The sequence below is a fragment of the Melospiza melodia genome, chromosome 3, assembly GCF_035770615.1.
Source record: "Melospiza melodia melodia isolate bMelMel2 chromosome 3, bMelMel2.pri, whole genome shotgun sequence".
Taxonomy (NCBI): domain Eukaryota; kingdom Metazoa; phylum Chordata; class Aves; order Passeriformes; family Passerellidae; genus Melospiza; species Melospiza melodia.
Window position 1 is genome coordinate 127454438 of NC_086196.1, and position 26314 is coordinate 127480751.

At 37.3% G+C, this 26314-nt stretch overlaps 1 protein-coding gene across 3 annotated transcripts in view; it reads right to left on the minus strand.

The window, feature by feature from the left end:
- Nucleotides 1-1283: 1283 nt before the first annotated feature.
- EPHA7 (EPH receptor A7) overlaps nucleotides 1284-26314 on the minus strand; it is a 180042-nt gene continuing 155011 nt past the window's right edge. For all 3 annotated transcript variants that reach the window (XM_063153027.1, XM_063153030.1, XM_063153026.1), the window contains one exon: nucleotides 1284-19544. In XM_063153027.1, the coding sequence (XP_063009097.1) occupies nucleotides 19349-19544 (196 nt within the window). In that variant the 3' untranslated portion in view covers nucleotides 1284-19348. The remainder of the gene's footprint in view (nucleotides 19545-26314) is intronic.

Genomic DNA, 26314 nt, shown 5'->3' on the forward strand with positions numbered 1-26314 from the left:
AAAAAAAAAACAAACAGAAAGAGCAAATGTGAATATTATTAACATTTGAACGATCAAAATAATTGCAAAAACTGCCCCTACATTTCTTCTCTAGGGGGTTGGTTCAGTAAATAAATTAATTCCATAAAAATATATTTATTTTGATGATAAAGTCTTGTCTTGATATTTAGATGTCTGGAGGATTAATCTCCAAATAAGCATATGAATCAGATATGAAAAAATTTTAACAGGTTTAAGCTTGATTAAAAAAAAATACCTGCTTGAACAGGCTAGGCCAAATCTCAACAGCAGACAAGAAGCGATGTGATCTTTGATTTGGTTCATTATTGTTCACCAAGGCAAGTCAGCTAACAGATCTAAGATTTTATCTTGCAAAATGAATATATAAATACTATGTTTTGTGCATCATATACTCCTGGCAGCAATTGAACTCCAACAATCTGAATACTAATCTCTTCTGAGCACAGATTTCCTATATTTTCCTCATTATTTATTAATATTTCCAAATAGCCCAGACACTGCTCAGGATGTGGTTTAATAACCCTGGCTCACACTGTTGAGCTATTAGTGCTCTTGTAGGGAGAGGCTTTTGGCATGAATTTTGCTGTGTCAACCCACTGGGGCACTTAACAGAGGTTGGTAAATGAGAAGTTTGAGAAGTTAGCAGGTGTCATGCATTGGCTCACAGAGCTGCACTTGTTACAATGAATGCGTAATCTGGCAAAGATATTGGCTTGAAATGGCAGAGAAGAATGAAAAACGAAGAATGTATAGCACAATTATTTTTCCTGGTATTTGTTTCATAGGTTCTGGCATTCTGGCACAATTTTTGCCATTTATAGGAATGGCAGTGCAGTTCCTCCACACAAGATGCCATGTCATCCTTAATTAGCTTCTCTAATCTTTTGAAAAGGGGATGTGGATTCTTTCCAAGATTAATAACTGTGCATCTGTTAGTATAACAGTGAGGCAGATTTGTGATCAATAGACCTACACATGTATCTGAAGAGATCAGTGGCACTGAATGAATCTAATCATGTAATTACGAAAATTAGGCCATTCTACAAGTCATCTGTGTCTCTTTATTTTGATGGTATTTGATTCTGGTATGATATTTCAAATGATCAAAGTATCACCCTTCCCTTCCCTTCCCTTCCCTTCCCTTCCCTTCCCTTCCCTTCCCTTCCCTTCCCTTCCCTTCCCTTCCCTTCCCTTCCCTTCCCTTCCCTTCCCTTCCCTTCCCTTCCCTTCCCTTCCCTTCCCTTCCCTTCCCTTCCCTTCCCTTCCCTTCCCGAGGAAGAATGACCCTAGTCAAATTAAATTAAAAATCCTTAATTAGTTGCAATAGAACATGGAGGAGAATTTTCACCAACCAATACTCAGTAGACCAAAAACACATTCTCCTTTAACCTCTTCAGAAGCTGTTCAAATTGTAGAACTTTTTGGTACAGACCAAGTTTATTCTATTTTTGGTTGTGCTATCAAATAGTAGTAATACAAACACAGAAATTGAAGAAAGAGTGTAAAAGTGTTTCTACATTTTAAAGCAGCATATGCACCAATACTAACTTTAAAAACTGACCAGAGCGTTTGTTCTCCTATATTTGTTACTATGGTCTCTATGTGGATAAAATTGTCACTGAAGTGCATGGCCTGAACAAAAATTGCAGAGAATTTCACAGCCAACCCTCATCATTTAGTATGAATCATTCCTTTCCTGCAGAGGAGAGGAAAGTGCTGTCAATAAAATGATATTTTATCCTAATTCTATAGGAATTAAATATTTGTTTCATTTGGAAAAGAAAATAAAGAAGCTTGTAGATTTCAGTATTTATTCTTCACACCAATGTACAAATCATCACCAGTTATTATCACCAGACTTCACTTTTTTCCATTCTATTAGGAATCTGAAAACAACTCTCCAATCTTACATACATGTAGAGAAAGCAATGAACCAATGTGGGAAACCAATAGGGATTTAGTTTCTGAGACCTTCAGTTTTTGGGAAAAAAATATTATCACAACCTCCTTTTGCACAGAGGTAATTACGTTTTTCAGTCAATGAATGCAAGATAAACTGCATATGGATATGAATTCTGATGTTCCTTGTGATGTTATTTTGGCCATGGAAAAGGATAAATTTAGGCTTAAATGAATGTGCTATGTCACTAAGTGACTTACCTGCTTGCAAAAAACAGTAGTTACTCAAAGGAGGTAAAGAACACGTCTACCTGGAGATTCTGAAGTTGTTATCACTAATTAAATAATAGTATTGAGCTTGAGATATTTGTCAAATTAAAAAATACCAGACAAACAACCAAAAGGAAAAGGGTCAATGAGATAACTAAAGCTGAATTATAGGGGAGTTATTTGGTTTATTTTACAGTACTGCACAGGAGGCTTCACAGTAAAGTGTAATTTTTATAATCTTTTCACAACATGAGAAATCTTTTGTTTTTATGCCAACTCTACTGATACCTTGTGCCTTGATAAAGCCATAACTACTTTCAGTAACAGCAAGTGTTTGGCCTCTGCACATTGGATTTTTGACCCTTTGTGGTGGCCTGCTTTTAACTTTTGACCACGGTTCTTCAAAGCAGCATATCAGTTCTCCTGTGTTTGGGGAAGAATCTTGATGAGACTGAAGTTTCATCACTTCTCCCTGAGGATCTGGCTTCTTTTCAAAAATGTAAACTGTAACCCTTCACATGTGTCCCTGGCAGGACCTCTTCTGAGCAAAATGTGAAGATTTGCAATATGAAAACTATTCCCTACCTATTGAAATTGCAGTGGGGAAGACATGAAAATTATTTCAGTTGTCACAGAAACCATACAGGGAGATTCTCTTTGCCAGTAGTAGATTCAGATTTGTAAGCAGGTGAGCAATTGCTGCTGACTTTTTCCAGTCTGCTCTGAAACTGAAGGTCAGCATGGGTTTATGTGCTACATGATACAGCTGACACTTACCAAGGCAACTATAGTGTCTTGTTTTTTTACTTAATACCTTAATACCTACAACTTGTAATTTCCATCTTTTTTTTTTTTTTTTTTTTTTTTTTACCAAAACAGCATCCCTGAACAACGTTATCAATAGAGGAATGATCTCTTTTTCTGATTATTATCTGAGAGAAGTTAATTTTTTTGTGCTTCCCCCCACATCGTTTTGTCAATGAGCCATTAAAATGACATGCAAGAGCTTGAAGTTAGAAGTGCTCTAAATTATGTATTTCTAGTGCAGTGCAGCTGCCTGGGAGATGTGAGCTTGATTTCACATCCAAATTTCATATTCCTGCACATTTAAACAGAAACCCCATGAATAGTAACTGGTAATTAATAACCCTCTCCAAATTGTCATCTCCCTCAATCCCTGAGAGTGATACTGCTTCTCCCATCAGCACAATAGAAAATGCAAGGAAATAGCAATAGAAATGTGGATGCCACTACTTTTTGTGCCATGTTCCTTAACAGCAAGTTACTGCTTGAAGTCCAACAAACAGCTCTGATCATAAAATGAGTTATTATGTCGTCCCCTCCTTCGCCTTGTTAGGACCCCCACTGGGTCTGAAGAATGGTTACAGAACTTTACATATTTTTCCCCAAAGAAGCAGCTTTTACACACCATAGACAAGAAGAAGAGACCAGATCCTATTTCCTTGATCTCATTGATTTGTGAGTCCTTAAGTTACCCTATTGGCACTAGCTCCAATGACTGTGGTATTCTGCAACCATGTAATTAGGCTATCACAGGAGAAACTGTATTCCAGAATTCAAAATAGGCCTGGAATAGACCCAATAGTTCCTGTCACTCCATAATGAAAAATACACAACTGAAAATATGTCAACGCCTGTCCTGCTTTTCTGAAGACAAAAAAATCCAAAGGAAGCACAAAGTGATATTTCTGGTTCACTACCAAACAATTTGTTATATTGAATAATTATTCTTTGTAAATAAATATATTTGCACATTGAAACCTGATTATTACTTTTGTTTCAAGGAAAAGAAAAACTTTGTTTTCCATGGAGAGGTTGTTACATAGATTAGTTTTAAAAATATAAATATTTATTCTTGTGAATACAGATCACAAGACGCTGGATTATGTTATTATCAGGCTCATTCTTACTGCATTGTCCCCTAACATCCAAATTTTGAATACATTTCTCTGCTGAACACTAAGCCATACACTGCTGGGTTTCCATATGTACACAGCAGTCTGCCATTGAGCAAAGAATTTCAGATTTTGGGATTTAAAAAGAGCATAATGAAATTAAAGGAAATATTAAATGAAAAATTAGTCAGTTCAGGACTGCATCATGCCCACAATATTTTACAGTTTTGGGAGAAAAATGTTGATTTGAGTAAGAAAATATACATAATGATATTTTTAAGAATTCTGACTATGAAAAGAGTATTAATAAAATAGATGATACTAAATTTAGCAATAACACAGAGATTTTTTTGGCAAAAACTAGAGAAAAGAAAGCAGGTGTACCTTTAAGAATACTTATCACTTCTGTCTTATTTTTCATTACAAGGTCTCAAAGAGCTGTATAAACATCAATTAGATCACACTTGTCTCCTCATCTACTTCAAATGAGTAAACTGAAGTTCAGAGAGATTAAAAGGCTTCTCTATTATAAAATAGTAAATCAGTGGAAGAGCTGAAAACAGAATTTGAGGCTTGGATGAGAAGATCATATTATGCAAAATTTTCATAATGCAATAAAAAATGTCTTAAATATAACGGAGACTGTTATAGAGATATAATTGGATCTAATCTAGTGAAAACTACATTTATATTCTAGAGGAAACAAAATTTGGCTTTGTGATGGAAGTATTCAAATCACATTTGGAACTGTTTTCCAGTAATAACATGCCTGTTTGTGGGTGAAAATAGATTCTTGAAAATTGTTTGTACATCAAAGAATGAGTGAGAATTTATGATTTTACATACCAGAATCTATGTATATGTATACCAATATGTTTTTTTTATATATATACGTATAGCAAATAAAATCACATTATTAAAGCTACAAATGCAGGAGGGATAGTGGGACTGAATGTGTTACCAGACCATGATAATTTTCATGCAAAACTACACAAAATAAAACCAACAAATTTAATCCATTCCTAATCTTAACCATGAACACAGAGTCAGAAACTAATGTTACATTATAAACTGAAAACTTATTTCAGTTTCCAGACACATGAGCAGTTGTTTTGTAATATCAACAATTTCTTTTTTAGAATGAGCATAATTTCTGCAAGTAATGGCAGGTAATGGCCAAAGTTAAGGCAATGAGATATATTTAGGATATTTATTGTTTTCTATACTGACAACAGTAAGATCAACTGAAACCTTTGGTGAACTTAAAACAAAGGTTTCAGCACTTCAAATGGTTCATGATGTTTTTGTTCTTGAGATTTATTTGACTATATTATGTCTGGCACTAGCTGGTGAACAACTAACAACATAACACAGTGGTGACTGCACGGTGCTGTCTCTGCTCTCCCTGTGAGCTGGGCAAAGACTCCTATTTCATATATCCTTAACAATTTGTTCTAGTGGTGGAAAAAAAATCTAAACTTGTCACATACTGGCAATAACAAAAGCAGTATTCATCCAGGAATGTTTCTGTCTTGTTAGTTTTGGAAAGTTATCTGTGAAGCTGGATGTGTAAAGCACACGTCTCGGTCACTGGGTGTTTATCTCATCGAGGCCTCCCAGAGCCACCTCTGCACCCAAGTGTCACTGGCCTCAGCCGCAGATACCAGTTAAGGATTTTGGTGTGTTATATTGCAATCTCCTTTACACCTTGTCAGTTCTATCTTTCACACATTTTGCTTGTTTCATAGCTCAGTAAAATTCCAGCTTCCCAGGCAACTGCCAGCTGCAGCTGCAATGTGGCTGGCACCTTCTCTCTGATCCCACTGCAGGCAGTGAAAAGTTTCTCACTCATTTCATCAAGAACTGGACTAAGAGTTCTGTATGGAAAAAGCTCCTTTGAGACTGTAGTCTGTAATACTCCAAGTAAATTCCTCTGCCATACTCTTGGCCAGATAACAAGCTTAAAATCAAATTCCTGCTTGCCAAACCCAAACAGCTGAACACAAGCCATTTCTGATCCACCTGCAAAACTCAGCAAAAGTCAGTAAAATTGCATTATTAGTAGAGGAGAACTAACAGATGTGTTGTTTTTTCATTTTGTTTTTCTTTGGGGTTGGCTGCAAGTCTTTGCCTATTTAATCAATATTACTATAGGTTATTTGCTGATATCCAGAGAAAAATGTTGGTTTATTCAGGATTCTCAGGTGAGCCTTTTTCTACACAAGGCAGAAAATGCATTTATATAAACACATTTACAATACTTCTGCGGCAGTTCTTCCATTTGCAAAGAACAGGGAGGTAACATCCTAAGAAAGTATTGGAAATTCTCATTCTGAAATTTACTCTTTTTGCTCATGTGGGTATAGTCTCATCTAACCCTAAACCAGCTGCAAGCTTAGCCATGTCACCTGGAGTTTATCTATAGCCAGGAGAAAGAAAAGCAATGAATCTGATTCTAAAACAAGCAAATCAGGTAAAAGAAATTACTCACTTTCTAATGAACCTTGTCTCTCTGCATTAATTATGGTATCTAAATAATTAATTTAGGTTAGACATATATATATTCTCTATCCCACTACTAATTTTTTCTTCAAAAGTTAAATAAGATGTATTTTAATGACAAGTTTTAATCAATCATTGAATACATAAAGTTATGTATATGACTAAAACATACATAACATGAAATACATAACACAAAACCACATACATAGATGTGCAAATTCACATAAATTCACATATGCATAGATTTATGCACATATTACTACCATAACTCTTGCCTCTATATACCTGTGATCAGGTTCCTTAGATGCCTTTCTAAAGGCAGTCATTCAGTTCCCTTAAATATCACTACATAACCTAATCACATCTCCCTGTGGTCTCTAAGGTATTTAAGGACTTTACATCAATAATTAAGAAATAGTGTGACCAATCTGAATCTGTTTCTTTTTTATTTGATCTCCCTTAAAAAAAAAAAAACCCAAAACAACCCAAATCACCATTTAACACATTTGTTTGCCAGTCACTGTGTTGTCTTCAAAAATAAAACCTTAGAAATATTTCCTTTCAAATATCCATTATTCAGTAGAAAAAATAATTAGTTGCTTCTTTTAATAGTGATTTTAATAGCTAAAATGTCATTTTGATGGCACCTGTGTTTTAAAACAGCCAAAATAAGGTTTTAAAAGTCATCTTTTGTTGGAAAAATTCTCATGAGAGTGGAAGATACAGCTTATTATTAGTAAATGCACTGTAAGATTGGAGTCATCTTTATTTTCAAGTTGATGTTAATTTATTCAATTTAAAATTATTTTATTCAGTTATGAATTTGAGTTAGATTTGAATCTGACAAACCAAAGAGGTGATAAGACACTACAGTTATAATCTCCTATAAATGTATTTAGATTCAAAGTCTTGCATCCTTTTTGGCTTGCATTTCTCCTCCAGATAAATGCTCACCTTTTAAGAGATTGTTATCATTACCAGTAATTGTTAACAATAATATTGTTAATACTAATTAGCAAAAATGCTGCTACACACAGAGAAAAAATAGGCATAGCTAAAAATACAGAGGAGGTGCTTGTTAGGAAACTGATCAAACAAGCTTAATTATGACCCCCAGATAAAGGGACTGCCACTAAACCATTAAATTATCACAGATAAAACAGACGCTCAGGCACTGTCTGATGATAAATCACAGCTAAAAACAGCAAGGAAATCAGAGCTTGAACTGCTAATCCTTCTGAGGTTTGTGATGAGCACCAGTTACCCTACTGTTTTGCATCTATTTATATTGCACTTCGAACCCCCAAATGGCCTCTGCTTATCTGCAGCTCTAGATAATTTATGTCTATTGGTGTGTCACCTCACAGCAGAGGCTGTTATCAGGAAAGAGGAGTTTAGGAAATCTGATCCCTTGAAATGCTAATCCTCTGGAGATTACTGAACATAAACGAGTTTTCTGCCATGATTTACTTTTGTTTATTAGCAGCAGAGATTAGCACTTGTGGCTTGCCATTTCAGACAACTGCTTAGTTTGGGAATAAAGTGATCACTTAATGTGCAGGATTTTCACATATGAAGTTGTCCTGAGTATAGCATTCAAAGATGAGATAGTAATTTTTCTTTATATGTCGTCTCTTAAAAAGATTGGTAAATATATTTTAGCACATGAAAGGCTGATCTTAAATGCCTTGTTCCTTAGACCCTAAACCAGAAAAGAACCTACCTACAATTCTGTGCAATTTTTATCATGTGGGTCATCATATAGTAACTTTGATGGGATATTATTATCCTTATATTCTAGCTGTACTTAAGCACTTTGCTGGATCACATCCCAGCAATGAGATTCTCTCTGGTTTCATTCAGCTGTGATGGCTACACTCCATGCTGAAATGGTTAATTTAATGATGAGAAAGGATATGGGAGTAGGAATTTTATTTAACGTTTTTTTTTCCCTATCTTAATGCTATTGAACTGCTAAGAAATCTTATCTTTCAGCATTTGATGGGGTTATTTGGTTGGTAGCTAAATGCCACGGGTTTTAGTTCTACAGACTATTCCTGTATGAATAACTCCCAAAACCATCAAATCCAAACATGCCTATTACTGTAATATAATGAAAGCTTGAACTGCAGGCATATAGTGCTGCTGAAAATACATGGGCTAAACACATATCTACTAAGAGTTTTCAATTTCCTTTTTTGTTGTTGCACTCAGGTTCAGTAGTCAGACTGGATGAGATCACACCAAGTGACATGACTGATTACCAATTAGCCAAGCACACTGATGGTAGCTGTTGGTGGCAGCTACTGAGATACAGTACTATGTGTCAAAGAGATAAGGAGATGCAGGAAATTAAGTTGACCTTGAGATTTCATTACATTTAATGTCACCTAATGGCACTTGATATTTTTAAATCCTGGTTACATTCACCTCATCAACTCCATTCCATCTGGTAATTATTAAAAAAAAAAGTTTCAGAACTTGTGCATTGTTTCTTTCCAAGAGAATACTTCACTATAAAAGGCATATGAGAGCAGTCTGGAGGGAAGGAAGTGGTGAAACTAGTCCCTGCTATTTTTGAGGGTGACAGAGAGACTATTTCATTACTTTAAAGCACGCATTGTATAATTTTGAGGTTATTTCTTAGGTCCTTTGTAGGAATGCACTTAGTCATTAGTTCTGTTAACCTTCTTCAAAAGTATGGGAGTGAAGAGGTGGAAAATAGTGCCATGAACAAAAATAAAAACAAAGAATGGACACAAAAAGGCAAGCAAGAATGCAGATTACATCTCAGTGTTTGTTTGTTGTTGGATTCCATAAAATTCCATCTTTATACACAGGAAGGTTTCTGTGAAATTTGGATTCAGATATTGCACAAAGGCAAAGAATTGCTTAAATTATTTTATTCTTAACATATCTCTAGTTTCTGAGAAAAGAAACAAAGATAAGACCGTGTGACAGTCTTCTCTACATCTATTTGTGAATATGTGCTTGAATATCTGTGTGCACTCATGGGTTGATAGATAATAATTCTGGTAAACTTAGAGACAGAGCTTTTAAGCTTTCACCCAAGAATTTTGCCTAGTTGTACAGAAGAAATTATGGACAGCTCTGGTGATAATTAAATTGTGATTACACAAATATTGAAATCTTTTATTTTTATTCACCATCAAAATGAATGTAGTTTTCATACCTGTACAGATAAAATATAATTCTGAATGGACTAATGCGACAATTTCTACATTTTTATTTGGCTGAGATGAATAATATTAATATGTTCAACTAGCTTTAAACTTAATTTGAATCATCTACAAAAGCCTGCACTTATCTTATTCAGTGAACCTTTCCTACTTTTTCTATAAGTTAGAAGCCAAAGCTATAAGTTATGTTTTCAACATACATTAGAAAACATTAAATATGAAGCTTTCAGAAAGAATGTGCTCCATATATTTTGACTAATTAATTGGCAAATTCTTGACAATATAAATAATAAGAAATTTATAAGAAGAAAACTGTATATCTTGAACTGCCCAAAGAAATTTCTGCTGGCTCTAGCAACCAAGACCTACTACAGTAGTGTTTGAAATATTCCTGTCCAAATTGGTATTAATTATGGTTGACAACAATGCATTTTCTAACTTTCTCTTAGCTGAAATATTTAATGATGCGTATAACCAACTCCTTGTATTTATTAGAAAAACCTGCCTCCAAACTGACCATCTCAATTTGTTTTCCTTGATACTTCAGCTTTGATTAGAATGGCTGTCCATTGGTTAAAAGTTCATTTGTAATATTAATGTTGAGAGACTTCCCTGGCTATTCATCTACAGCAATGCATGCAGCATGAGCAACAAACAGGAGCTGGAAGCCATGGTGCAGCAGGAAAACTGTGACATAATTGCTATCACAGAAATATGGTGGGAAGACCCACACAGCAGGAGTGCTGCAATGGATGGCATAAAAACTCTTCAGAAGGGGTAGACAAGGATGGGAACGTTTCGATTGCCTAGAATTTAATGATGGTGATGTCAGGGTTAAGACTTTACAAGAGAGGATTGGAAGAAAGGACAACAAGGAATATGTCATAGGAATCTCATAGAAACCACCCAGCTAGGATGGAGAGGTGGATGAAATAATTTGCAAGCAGAAGTCTGTAAGAGAAGTCTCACATGGCTTTTATTCTCACGAGGGGCTCCAGTTTACCAGATATCTGCTGGACATATCTGAAAGTTACAAGAGAGAAAATGGTCTAGAAGTTTACTGGAATGTGTGGAAGATATTTTCCTGGCACAATATCTGAATGACCCAAAAAGGGTCCTGTTGGATCTGTTTTTTGAGAGCAGAGAAGGACTTTAGGGTAATGTGATGATCAGAAGGCTTCTTGGGCACAGCCATCATGAAATAATAGAGTTTGCAATTCTTGGAAAAGTAAGGAGTGGGATCAGAAAAGCTTGGCCTTCTGGAGGGCAGACTTTGGCCTTCTTAGGAGCCTGGCTGACAAAGTCCCTTGGGAGGCAGCTCTGAAGAAGAAAGAAATTCAGGAAAGCTGGATGACCTTTAAGAGGGAAATCTGCTGCCACCTGCCATAAGTCTTGGAGATGAGAAAGAAGACCACCCTGGCTTAACAGAGAGCTTTGAGTGGAAGTCAGGGAAGAAAGAGAGTTTAAGACCTTTAGATGAAGGGGCAGGCCATTCAGGAAGACTACAAGGATGTCATGAGACTATGCAGGAGGAAAACTTGAAGGGCTGAAGCCCAACTAGAACTTAATCTGGCTACTGACATAAAAGATAATATAAAATGTATCTATAAACATATCAGCAACAAAAAGGAGGCTGTAGAGAATTTCCATCCTTTAATGGATGCAAGGGGGAATATGGTAACAAAGGATGAGGAAAAGTCAGAGGTAGTGCCTCAGTCTTTAATAATAAGAGCAATTTTTAAGGCAATGGGGGGTAATTAGTCCTCTGAGCTGAAAGAAAGGGATGGGGAGCAGAATTAAGCCCCCATAATACATGGGGAAATTTTCAGTGTCCTGTTACATCACTTGGTGAGAACAAGGGTTACAAGGCCTGCATGGGATTCACCCTGAGGGTACAGGGGAGATACTAGAAGAGTTCACTAAATCATCTTCCATCATTTTTCAACACTCCTGGCTCGGCAGGGGAGTCCCAAATGACTGCAGATTAACAAATGGGACACCCATCTACAAGAAGGGCTGACCTCAGCACTGGGGAAGGTTTTGAAGCAGGTCAACTTGAGTGAGATCACATGGCATGTGCAAGACAACCAATGGATCAGGCCCAGCCAGCAGGGATTTAGGAAAGGCAGGTCTAGCTTGACCAGCTGATTGCCTTCTATGACAGGGTGAGCAGTTAAGTGGGTGAGGAAAAGGCTATGGATGGTATCTACTGGGTCTTTAGCAAGGCCTTTGACACAACTTCCCACAGGATTCTCTTGGGGCAACTGGCTGCTCCTGGTGTGGAAGGTGTTTGCAGTGTAAACCTTGCCTGGATGGCTGGCCCAGAAAGTGGTGGTGAATGGAGTCAAATTCCTTTGGCAGATAGTTACTAGTGACATTCCCTGGGGCTCAGTGTTGGGGCCAGTTCTGTTTAATCTTTACCAATGATCTCCATGAGGAAATTGAGTGTACCATCAGTCACTTTGAAAATCACACAAAGATGGGCAGGATTGTTGATCTGATGGAGGGTAGGAAGGATCTACAGAGGGATCTGGACAGAGTGGATCAGTTGGCAAGGCCAGCTGTCTGAGGTTCAGCAAGACAAAGTTCTGGGTCCTGCATTTCAGTCACAACAAACCCATGCAGCACTATAGGCTGGGGCAGAGTGTCAGGCAATGCACCCAGCAGAAAAGTACAGGAGAGTCAACAGCCAGCTGATCATGAGCCAGACGTGTGCCCAGGTGACCAAGAAGGCCAGTGGGATCCTGGCTTTTATCAAAAGTAGTGGGGCCAGCAGTGATTGTCCCCCTGCCCCTGTCACTTGAGAGGTGACGCATTGAGTACCATGTCCAGTTCTGTGTGCCTGACCACAAGTACATTGAGGAGCTGAACTGGACCCAGACTAAGGCAACAAAGCTGGTCAAGAGTGGAGAGAACAATTCTGATGAGGAGCAGCTGAGGGAGCTGGGGTTGTTTAGCCTGGGGTAAAGGAAGCTCAGGGGGACCTTATTGTTCTCTACAATACCTGAAGAAAGGTGGTAGTGACAGGAGGCTGGTCTCTACTCCTCGGCAGCAACTGGTAGGACAAGATGAAACGCCTTCTAGTTGTGCCAGAGGAGGTTTATTTTGGGTACTGGAAAAAATTTCTTCATGGAAAAGGTTCTCAAGCATTTGAAAAAGGAAGTGGCGGAATCATTGTCCCTGGAGGCATTAAAAGTTGTGTTGATGTGGTGCTTAAGGACATAATCTAGTGGTGGACTCAGCAGTACTAGGTTAAGGGATAGACTCAATCTAGCCCGTTTCCAAACTAAATTATTCTCATTCTATGATTCTTTTGTGTGAAAGTGCAAACATATGTATATGCATTTAGAAGAAAGAGAGAACTCGAGCATAACATAAATCAAGGTCCTAAAATGTCAAAGAAAATTCACCAACTAAGGCTTTTCCTTTTACTTTTAAAGACACCCTTTATATTTCTTTAGTTTGTAATAAATTGAGGAAAATGGTATTTCAGAGGTTTGGAAATCAGTACTTTCAAAAAAGTTAGAGTCCCATAATTGGCTTCAAATTGAGATTCCAAACTGTTGGAAACCTTAGAGAAAAGGTATGTTATAGGAAATGTTTTTCTTCAAGAGAATTAGAAGAGATTTTTTTTTTTCCTGAATAATCAATCCATCATTTATTACTTCCTTAATCTGGGGTTTGGAATAGAAAAAAAAAGATTGAAACAATAATGTAAGTGTAGTTTACAGTCAAAACACAACTAAAAAGATGTTTTTCATGAGTAAACCTGCAGCCAACAACCAATGAAGTCTTCAATCATGTACTACATAGAAAGAAAAGAGCTAGAAAGGGCTGGTGATATGAGCTGTGAACAAGGAAGGGGAATTTTTATAGGATCTGGTGTGAACATAAAATATCAGAACTGGCACAAAATTATCATTTAGATGTTTTTGGACAAGTTTAAAAACACAGGCTTCTACAAGTTCCTTCATGTCTCTAAGTCTATGAGGCCTCGAAAGAGCTTTACTGGTATTTGGTGTCAGTGCATAAAAACACACTTCTGTGCCATTTTGGCATTATATACAAAAAGCATCGTGCCTGCCCAGTACACACCAGGAAGGACAGGCTGACCTGGGATTTGTTATGAATTTTCCCTTAATTTTCCCAAGTTTCTGTTCATTGTCTTTTATTCTGTTCATTGTCTTTTATTTTATTGCTACCTGACATCCTTACTCAATTAATAACTATCAATTAAAAAGTAGAACTCATTAATGTTAATATCAGCAAAACAAAAAAGGCTGAAGCACTGGAGAGACTGTGCCAACAGATAAATCTAACAAACTGAGAAAGAAAATAATTACAAATGTGTGAACTAGCCTGTATTAATATTGATACACAGATATAGATGACAGAAGCTTGTATTAATGTAGATGCATAGATATAGATGACAGAGATAAAGATAGCAGTCATTCAGAGCTTGTTCTTTTTTAAAAAATCACAGGGCAGATTGATTTGATAGTTTTCAGTGTCTTAATTTTTGGCTTATTAGTTCTCAAATTCTACTGTTTCAGACAAGGATTTACAGGCACATAAGATGTAATGGAATAGATGGAAATTTGTCATCCCAAACCTCCTCTGGTAGCTGGTTCACTTTTGTCACTGGCCAGATTAGTATAGCTATATGTTTTGATAGAATTACTTTTATAACTACAGAAAAATGAGTACAGTACATAACTGTGGTGTGGGGATTTTTGTTTGATTTTTTTTTTGTTGCTGTTTGGTTTGGGTTTTTTGTAGTTTTTTTAAATATTGGCAAGTGGAGGTGTTTCTAAAATATTAAATAAAAAATAAATAAATATGCTCTCAGTTCTTTCTCTCAAATATTAAGCATGCAACTCAGCTTGAGAGACACTAAATGTCAGTCATGGTTCACTTATGTTGCTCACTCCTTTTCCCCACTATCTAAGATTTTTGGTACGTTATGAATACTTATAACTCATAGGGTCTACTCACCTGTCTAATTTACATACTGTCAGTATTCACATGGTAACATGGGTCATGGCACAACACTTGTGTAGACCAAGCATAGGTTTTGGAGGATTGCAAGAATGCCATTTGAGTGAAGGTTATATATGGGTTATATAAAGTCAATCCTTTCTCACAAGCAAGTTTAACAGGTCTGCAAAGCTGGGATTCAAATCCTTGTCGCTGCTTTCACTGTTGTAAATTAGACCCCAGCTTAGACTTGCACTTGAACAGAAGTGGCTAAATACAGCTTTGAAATACTACCATGCTGACAGGGTAGTTCCCCAAAGTCTACTCAGTTGTTGCCTGACCCTGAAAGTTCAACATTCACTGTGCTGGAGAAAAAGAAGGATTGTGACCTCAGCATTGTAGTTTGGTTCTAGAGCTCACTGCAGGAAAGAGTGGGATGAACAACAGCTGCTGTGGGAGAGATGCTAAAAGTCTTACCTCAAAGCACCTTACAGTCCCATGAGCAAGGCAGTATTGAAAAATATATCAATATCAGTACACCACTCTGGTTTAATTTAGCCCATCTGGGTGTTTCTTCTGTTCACTCAGACTGTTCCCTGCTCAGTATGAAAGAGTTGGTGGAGGTTGTTGCTTAACACCCAGGCTTTCTCTTTTTAGTGTAGAGGGATGTAACTAATCTGGGCTTACAGCTTTTGCAGGGAGAAAGGAGATCTAAGAGGCTAAAGGCATTCCTAGATGCAGTTTATGGATCTAGCCCTTAGCAATTTTTCACTCTGAAGGTTGTATAACCACTCTGTCAGAACCAGGAGGCAATAAGAAGGTCTAAAATCTACTTTTAAGGTTTCCAGTTAATAAAACACAAATGACAATAGTTTGAAGTCCTTCCTCCCCCAGCCTTAAAAACATAGAAGTGAATTATAACAATTGGGTACTTAAGTGTTTGCAAAGATTCCTGGACTGAAGCATGAAATAAAACAAAGGATTTAAGCAAAAGTACTTTTATTAGTAGTAAAGGGAAATGTGATATCTAAGAACTGTCAGATGAGAAAGTTTGATACAAAATGCTTTTTGTAATTTAAATCAGTAAGGAACTGCCTGGAAAGAACTGCAAAATGATTTCACAATTTTCAATGCCCTTGGCCATGAAGGAGTGATGAAATCTGATAAAACAGAAAGAACTGAACAAGGGGTAAATAAGTCTAACTCTACACACACAGGCAGGGACTACGAATTAACTATTGCTTGAGAAGAAAAAAATAAGGAATTAACATCAGACATCTCTCTGAAAACATCAAGTCAAGCACCCAGTATCAAGTAAAAATGTGAAACAGGATATTTGGATGATTAAGAAAGAAACTGTAAACAAAATAGAAAACATATATATATATATATCACAGTATAAATACACTGTATCGCTATATCACTGTATAAATACATCATACACTCTTATTTTGAATTATTCATGCAGCCCTGGTCATTCTGCTTCAGGAGAAAGAAGGGCACGAGAGAGAGTGAAGATTGACAGAAGAAAGAAGTAAATTCACAGAATATAGGACAAATTCAGACTATTCATCATAGTGCACTGCCCTGATTTGGGAAGTATTTGAACTGTACATATTGGATATAGAGCCCTGGAGATGTCTGGAAGTGAACAGCTGAAGGTTTCCCTGATCTGCAGGGATCAGTGGAGGCCTTAAAGCAAGACTGTACCCCCAGCAAGGCACACAGCCAGGCACACAGGGCTGCGTGGGCTCGAGTCAGTGCAGCTATTCCTACTTTATGCACAACCAAGTGTCTTCTTGAAAGAACTGACAGACAATATCAGGGAAAGATTGTGAGGAGAAGTATAGGCAAGGTTAGAAATTAATATATAGGCAAAATAACCATGCTGTCCTTCAGTCTCAGGATACATTAGAGTAGTTTGGTTTTTTTTTCAATCTTTTTCCTGTAACACCTTGTGGCTACTGAGGTAGCTGGTATTAAATCCCTTCCCAAATCATGCATCCAGTTCAGTGTCTGAACCCAGAAGGTAGGTCAAACTGCATTCCCCAGAGGCTATGCCACATTTCCCAGTGGAATTCCTTTTTTTGGTTTTTTTTTTGTATCAGAGGGTGGTAAGGTGCCACACAGCTGAATCCTCTCTCAGCACCACAAGTTAGGCAGGTATGGATAACATCCACATCTGCTATCATGCCAGAAGCAGTGGCAAAATTATGCAAACTCTGGAGCTTGGCTAAATAAAATGAGTAGAAATATTACCTGTGTTTTGATATTGCTTTATGTTGTGCCTCTTATTGCAAAAAGTTGTATATAACTGAGTTCATTGAGTTCCTTCAAATATGTAAAAATGATATGCAAAAAATCTGTATTATGGGGTGATATTATCACACTACTTTGCAATCCCATTTTTTAATGACAGATGGATTGATATAAAACTTTGAGCTACATTAATTGAAGAATTATTTAGGCAGAGAAGATTTTGGTAAATTGACACCATGACTATAGGATTTAAATCCAGTATTATTTTGATGACTGTGGAGAGAAATTACTGAGGTGGGAATCACTCTTCAAGCACTGCTGAGCATTGAGTTTACTCTCTATACCCCATATGTTCTTAAGCAGCCAAAGTTTTTACACTGACAGAGAAGGTCTTGTAAACCTCATTGCTAAAATGGTACCCTGAGATGACAAAAGCTTAATTAACTTAAGCAAAGTCCAAATTGAAGAAAATTAAAAGAAAGTGCTTGGCCATTGCTGGCATTTGGGAACCCAATAAAGCACCATTTACCAAAATCTTCAAGCAAATGATGGACAAATCCAACCAGTTAAGGATTTTTGGTAATATTTCAGCTATGACTTTCAGTTGCCTCCTCCTCACTCAAACAAATTATTTTAATCTTGTCCAGAGTCACCATTCTCAAACAAGGACATTGTCTCCATGAGACAAATCATTCCACTGCTAGAAGAAACTAAAAATGGGCGTCATATTGATAAGGTGTCACAACAAACAACTTGATATCACTCTGGTATACATTCAAGATGAATGACTCATGAAAAGCTGTGTTACCCTGAAGGAGAAGAAAAATTTACCCAGTTCTGTCCTCTAAAACTTACCGAAAAAATATAATGTGCAAGTACTTATAATAGCCTAAACATCAATACTTTGCAGTCAGAAGTACCAAGTGAAAAGTGTCTATATATGCCAAGGTAATAGAATACTTCATTAACAGCAGTAGTCTCTCAACTGTCATACCAGTACATCTGCTAAGCTATAACTACGTTCAGAAACAGTTTCACTGAAGAGGGAAAGGTCTGAGCCTTTCCCGCATGCTTTCTGATAAACCTTTCCAGGCAAAAGGGAAGAGCTTTGAGGAGGATTTGTGGACACATAGTCTGCAGCAAAAAAGTGACTTCCTGTAACTAGATCCAGTTAAAAATTCTTAAAGTAGTTGGTAAAATGCCTTTTCTCAGGGAGACATAGAAACTGGCTTTGCTCTTTGCAGACCAATCATTAGACATGTCTGATCACAGAAGCAGAGGAGAAGGAAGTGAGGAAGAGATTAGACTGGCCACTTTTCAGCTTTCTTACTCCTGAAGAATTCTTACCTTGGAAATCAGGGTATTTTAAAATGCCTGACACGCTGAACATGGCAATTTTGCTATTTCTTTCTAAAAATACCAATTTTCTAAAAAAAAAAATCCACAACAGAAAAACCGGTCCTAAGTAATTAAAATAATTTCCAATTTTATCAGAAATTTCATGAAAATGTATAATATGAATTTTTTTCCACAATGAGCAAAATCCCCTTATATTTTTCTGTAATACTGAAATGATTATTTTCAGCATTAAAAAAAAAAAAACAAAACAAACTGTTAAAATGTTCTTCTTTCCTGTTTCCATTTCACTGTGAGTGGTATAATTTCTTTCTGTTCTAGAATGGAAGGACATTTTAAAATGTCCCAGATTGGCTGGAGTATTATAATTTTGCTGAATATTTCTCAACAAGGCCTATTTGTAAGTAGAGGCAAAGACTCACATAGATTCATCTGCAGGAGTATGACTAACAGAATGCCCTCTGCCTCTTGCTATCCACAAGGAGTATCAGTAGGAGTAAATCTGTATCATCCCAGCTTAAACTTCTTCCCCAGCAGGATCTTTGGAAAAGTTTATTTAGCTGCTTCTCCTTCTCCTTTGCTCTTCTATATACATATTTTATGTATAAGAGGGGAGCTAGAAAGAAGATGGGGAAGCAGGGTTATGTTAGCGTGAGGAGCTTCCAGGGCAGGCTTCCAGGGCAGCTTTGCTGGCTCTTCTCTCCCTAGCAGCATCGCCATGTCCTGCTTCGCCATCCTCCTGAAATCATCATGCTCTTCAGATGTGGTCTTTCATCCTTGTCATTAGTCATAATCCTCAGTTTGTCAGATGTGTGTTCTGGCCTCTCCCATACACCTCTGTTTACTCTTCCTCCTGTTGCCAGTCTGTTCCTCCCTTCTTCTCCATTCCTTTCCATGCTTCTTTTCTACATTTCCATTCTCTAATCCCAACTACAGTCCTTATGGGCTTTAAAAAAATGCCTCATAGCGTTCACTGTGCCTCCAAACCAATCTCATGATCTTATGGTTATAACTCTTGTTTGGCTTCCCCTTTCTGCTTCCTTTGTTTCCTGCCATTATGCCATTTCTATTCAGGCTGTCATCTCTTCTGGAAAGGGATTTTTCTTGTTCTCTGTTTTGCAAAGCACCTGGCATGTTTTTGATTCTGTCAAACAAATAATAACAACAGATATGAAATTTGCAGTGCAGCAGAATCCTGATATCAGGAAGTAATAGAGGCAAATTACACTATCATTTTCATTGCCATGTATACACCACTATTTTACAAAAATTCTCATGGACTGGGTAGGTAAACATCAATAAACTCAAAAATTCTCAAGCAAACACCTCTAACACGAAGGAAATGTAGCTGCGTTTCACGTTGGATCTCAATGAGCCACAGGGATATAATTGACGATTTCAGTATTGGAAACAAAGGAAATAAATGAATGAGGTGCAGTTTTTCAGATGGGGACTAAGGTAAAAATCAAGTACCAGGAGAAGATGTTAATAAGTGTTTGAAACAAAGAAGCAGGACAAGGGTGGAATGGGTGTGTTCAATTAAACTCTGCTTCATTAAAAAAGCATACACAAAGTAGATAGATTCTAGCATGTGAGCTAATAAAAATAGAATCTCCCTTAGCCCAGTGTTATCAGAAGCTCTTGGTATGGCTGAAGAATCTTATAAAACATTTTAACTGACTCATCTCAGTCATTATATGATACTTGGCACCTGAAGACAATGTTTATGTTACTTGCGCTGCTTAAAAAGCCCCAACAAAACAAACCCAGAGCTGAAAAAAAAAAAGGGAAAGAATAGGATGTGGATTTTACTGAACATTTAGTGACAGACTAGTCATATGAAATCTCTAAACAATATAGCTTTAGCACTAATGGATGTAGGCCAGGACTGAATGTAAATTATTTTACATATGGCTAGAAATCTCTTAACTAAATTATTTGAAAATTCCTGGGAGAAAAGCAATTTGTTATAGACACTGAGACAAGCCAATGCAACACTAATACTAAAGAAAAATAAACTATCAGAGGAATGTCCCCCTGCTATACCAACCAATATACTTTTAGCTGCTTCCAAAGTAGTATCTGTCATTCCAGCACATGGATTATATTATTTAACAGTGTGAATCAAAGGGAAGAGACTCATTCAAGAGAAGAGTGATATTAACACATCATTGCATGACATACATCTCTGTCACCAAAGTGGAAAAAAATGGGAGCAAGATGTTTTACGATAAACTGAGAAGAGGATCTGATATTATTAATAGCCATAATATCTGAGGCTTAACAAACAAAAAGAAGATCTAGAGAAAGCAATCTGATGGAGGGACAGAAAGTTTTCTTCTGTCTCTAGTGAAGTGTCCTAGGGACTAATTTTACATTAAGGGAAGGTATTAACTAAGCTAAACCTCGTTCCTGTTAGTCTTTTTTGCACTTGCCCTTTGAAGCCCTAGTAATGCTTGGAATGCATGAGAAAAGAATTCATCAAAAAGGCACTCTGAGGAGAAATCTTTTCAAAATGGAAGAACTTTTTTACTCTGATAGGTCTTTTTACTATTTTGAAGACAAGTAAGCCTTTGAATTAGTAAAAATGATTGACATGTGAATTTAGTCAAAGCTAATTGTAAATGGTAGTCAAAAATGTGACTTTGATGCATAGGTACTTAAAACCTCAAGTTATATTTTTATTGGCTCTCTCTCACCTGATATTTCTTGGGTAGCACCAAAACAAAGCTCCCTAGATCAAGAGATTGATGAAATAGGGTACAGGCCCACCCCGGACTGTGGCCCAGCTTTACTCTGGGCTGCCAGTAGTTCTCACTGCTCAAGTACCAGTTTCACCAGAGCAGAGCCCAGGTGCAATAATAGCATGAATGAAACAACAATGAAACATCAGCGAATGGAGATGAGGATCCCTGTGCAACACATGGCGAATGAGATAATTTCCTTGCATCACTAGGACCCAGCTACTCAATATCATAATGGTTTGTTTCTAGCTGCCATGCTGTCCCATATCGTTCCAGATTTGAATTAGACAGTCTATCTCCCAAAACAGTTAAAGGCTAGTCAAGGACAGTAGATAAAGCCTCTAAAGTGAGGATAGGGCTTCAGTTCTTGGTTGCTCCATCTGTATGGCTGGATTTAGCACTTATTTATCCAGTCTCTGGTACACACCAAGGCCATATCCAAAATCAATAATGAGAGAAAAAAGTTACCACCCACATTGTGACTTCCACATAAAGGAAACCCCATGAGAGCTAGCTCTCTGAGTGCCCTGGGTAAGCTATCATGTATCCCAACACTAAATCAGGATGTGTCAGGGATTCACAGCCCCTAACCTTCTCTGAAATTAGATCTCTAAATTCATCCTTTCAACAGGAGATACATGTAAAGAAGGATCAAAGAGATCACATGCACTTTATCTAATAGTTGAGCAGTGTCAGAATGATATGGCAAGTGTGGTGCCTGCAGACTGAGATACTAGCTCTTCTGGAAAAAGAAGGCCACTCAAGGTCTTCCAAGAAAAATCTCCATTTTACTCAGAAAAACCGTCCACTCATTCCCACAGAAGTGTCATAAACAAGATTTTCTGAGGAAGAAGGAGGGGATTTCTGAAAAGGAAAGGTGCATCAGGACGGGAAGGGATGGTACAGTACAGGAAGTAACTTCAGAGGTAATTTTGGACTAGGCTTATCCTAACCAACCTTTTCCCAGGCAAGCAGCTGCAGCTCAAAGTGTCTGGTAACCAATGAATATCAATATATATGAGTCTCTCCTTTCCCACACCAACCCTTTTTAGAGGTTGCAAATATCATGTTGGCCTTCTTGTAATACCTGCCCATTGCACAGTAGTGTAGAGTCAGTCTTTCTATGCCTTTCTCACCCAAGAGATATGTAACATTTCCACAAGTTCCAGAAAAGTAGGCCATTCATCAAATCACAGGAAAATAAGGTGAGTCTTATCCATAAGGATGCCAGACAGGTATTACATGTCTGTCCATCAACATCCTGAACCATGGACAGCCATGATTCACCTATCAACAAGCATGAGGGGAGTCAGTCTGTTGTCTTGTTCTGGCATTTATGCTAAAAAAGGAGAGAGAGTGAGCCCAGTAACAGCTGGATGTCATCTCTGTGAGATATCTTCCTACTTGCAGCAAACAGCTTCTACCAATTTACATCATATTCATCTGCTTACTAATTCTCACTGACTTTAGTTAACAAGGACTTCTGTCACCAAAAGGTGCTTTAAATTGAAAATAATAGCAACAACACAATAGAACTTAGGTCTAAGCACTGCCAAATATAATATATTGTTTTGCAAAAGTATGCTGCAATGGTTCAATGACACATTTACACATACCTAAGTCTTTGCTAAGATCTGGCTTCTTTTTACATATATATATATATATGTGTGTGTGTGTGTGTGTGTGTGTGTATATTCTGTATGTGTATGTATATATTATATATATATGCATTCTTAATATATATTTAATATATATATGTAATCTTAAATTCAAATAACTTGACAGCAGCTGATATTAAAAAAAAGATAAATTCAGCTTTGCACAATCCTATTCAAAATATACAGGTGTAAAAATGGTATTAGCTACTTTAAAGGCTTACTTTATACAGATTTTTCTTCCCTTTTCAATAATTATTAAGATACTTTGCTGTACTGAAAGCAGGTAATATTTCTAAGGTATATCTTCTTGCTTTTTCAGCAAATAATTCAGAAGCAGATGACACAGGTCAAGCATTAGTTTTCACATGATTTTCAACAATAAAGCTATATTAATCCATAAGAAATGTTTATAATAGTACAAATGAATGTGAAGAGACTTTCCCCCATTCATTGTGAGGAGTGTAAAATCACAAAAGGTAACTCTTTTCTCTTGGTTCCCTGACATAATCCCTTCACCAGGTGGGGTTTTTTTTTCTGCCATTCAGCTCCCCCTTAGACTGCACTGCCAACAGAAAGATTTTGACACTATTTTAAATACACTCCATTAGCTTGTTATACTGGTGTTAACTGGGCATTCCATGTAAGCCTGACATTCTGCTCTTCTGCATACAACGATTCTCCCCACTGTAAACACACTTCTTTTTCTTGTTTGTTTTGATTTGTTTTGACCAACACTAATGACTTCTGCACTTAGGAGTGGTCTCCCTGACTCATTGTTGGTTGTAGACAGACATTGCTTTTGTTGGTGCTGGGTAGTAAATATTCCTTCCTCAGGATCATCTTCTGCTTACCCTGCAGGGAAGCATGGGTGCTGCTAGGTAAGTGTTAATGACTGATGCCAGCTGGGGAGAAACTGAAGTAGAGCAGAGTGCTACAAATAGCTTCCTACCTCATGGCTGAGAAAATATCCCTCAAAGGCAGCTCTGCACAAGGTAACAAACCTGGACAACTGCAGAGGGAATTCGGTGTTGGGACACTCAAGTAACTACTGCAAGAAAGGTACTGCCTGGGAGTCATCCTGCTGTTAGGAAAGCAGTTTCATGGGATAGCAGGCAGCTTGTGGCTGAGAGTTTCAACAAAGAGCACACAGCCTAATTGGGATGCTTTAACCAGCAAGTAAAAGGCATAAAAGAGGATTTGCCTCTTGCACAAATTTAGGTAATGGAGGCATTGAGACAATTATTTCTCTTGAAAAGAGCACTACAAAGAAATGCCTGAAAGCTATTTTTTATTCTCCTTCCCTGCCTCCATTCCTGCTATTGGCAGTGGATGAACTGAAGTGTAGGGAACCTCTGTAGTAAAGAGCAGCTTTTCCCTCCACAACAGCAATGAATCATTTCTCCACAGCACTAAGTGGTTAAGGCCCAGTAATATTAAAGGAGAATCCTCATTAGGAATACCTCTCAGTGCCTTGCTGGCCCAATTTCTTCAGGTAGGCATATTGGCTTGGATTTTAATGTAACCCTGTCTTTTTCTCCAGCAGCCTATGAGGGTACAAATATTGTCTAGTAGCAAAGGAGATGCTGCTATTTTGTATAGATTAATATAAGGGATGATTTATGGGCTCCTGCAGTAAACAAATCAGGAGAGAGAACTGGAATGAAATGGCCTGAGGGCAAGAGCTCTGCAACTCTTTCACTTTCTGAACAAAATCCTAATCACCCAATCTCTTAAAAAATGCCATTTCTAAGTGGTCTTCAGGAGGAATCTGGGTGATTTTACTAAGTTTCTTCCAGGCAAATCAGATTTCTCATGCAATGTACTATGAGAGACATCAGGGGAATAACACATTTAATTTATGACTATGACTGAAAGGAACATGCTGGAGAGAACAAATCTGAGATTCCTGCACCTTCTTTCTGTTAAGCTACATGTGTGCTCTTGGCACAGGCTGTTTGTCCCTGAGAAAAGGAAATGAAAACATTTTACAGCAGACATGTCAAAATGGACATGCAGCCCTTCAGGAAGCCAGTGGAAGTTGGCATAGTAACAAAGGTTGAACAACAGTCAAGAAATTGCCTGAGTAATGTTTCTACAGACATGAAATGAGAGGGATCAATGTGGATACATTCTTTCTATCTATCTATCTATCTATCTATCTATCTATCTATCTATCTATCTATCTATCTATCTATCCATCCATCCATCCATCCATCCATCCATCTATCATCTGTCATTAAGTCTAGACTCTTGCAAGCCAGGTTTGAATGTTTCAGTAAAAATAATGCATGACTTTTCTTCTCAGTGAGACCGTTTCTTTGGATCAGGAAATTTGTTCCTTAATGTAAATTATGGTTTTCTTCATAATTCTAAGGAAGTAATCATAGAATCACAGAATGGGTCAGGTTGGAAGGGACCACATTGGGTCATATTGTCCAACCTCACTGCTCAAGCAGGGTCATCATAGAGCACATAGAACAGGATTGCAACCAGATGGTTCTTGAATATCTTGTGAGAGAGACTCTACATCTCTGGGCAATATAATAACAAGATAATTCCTATTGCACTTGCTCAATCCTACAGACTCTCATCATTCCTTCTGTTTTATTTTGGCACAAAAAAGGGAAGGCTTCAGTTATGGGCTTGGGGCTATAATGTCTCCAGTTTATAAATTACATACTCGGAGTCATGGAACTCTAATACCAGTAGCACACATAAGTCTTTGGGCACAGATACGGCTCATAGCACTGTGTGTGTTTTTCAGTGTTAGCCATGTAATGATTCATCAGAGGACCTCTAACTTGTAGTTTTTTATTATTAATTATTATTAGCAGCACAGCTCTACAATTGGTTATTTGGTTCAATTAAATAACCAAGCAGAAGCCTTGGTCTATGGATGAATAGATTTTCTATTCCTGATTTAGCTCTTCTGGCACCAGGCATTATGTCTTGTTTTGTCCAAGATTCATTTGGCTGGCTACACAAGTTTCGCCTGGCTGTATCACATCTTTTTTCATAGTCTATCAAGACATCAGTTATTTTTTAACTTGTGCTTCTTTTTTGGTCACTTTAATTAGACATTAATTTCACCCAATTTGTATGGTATAAGTGCTAAAATCTGCTATCATTATACAAGACTTAAAGAGAGCTACTCTAAAATCATCTGAGAGTAAATACCATCACAGTTCATGTCCTATTTTCAGGCTTTTATTGTAAAAATCTCCTTTCATGTCTTGATTTCAAGTCTGCCTGAATGAGTTGTGTATTACCAGTTGCTTTCCCATCTGTCTCAATTTAGTCTCTTTGACAAATTCCAATCTGGCCTGAGGAAAAATCAGAGTACTGAAACCACTCTACACTACATTATTAGATATATTATATTATCAGTGTCTCTTTACTTAAAAAATTCACACTCCTTAACTCCCCTGCCAGGAATGTCCTGTGGAACCCTACAACTTAGACACTGAATGACTTCACAGCTCTCTTTCCACTCCCTCCCATCTTCTGACTTC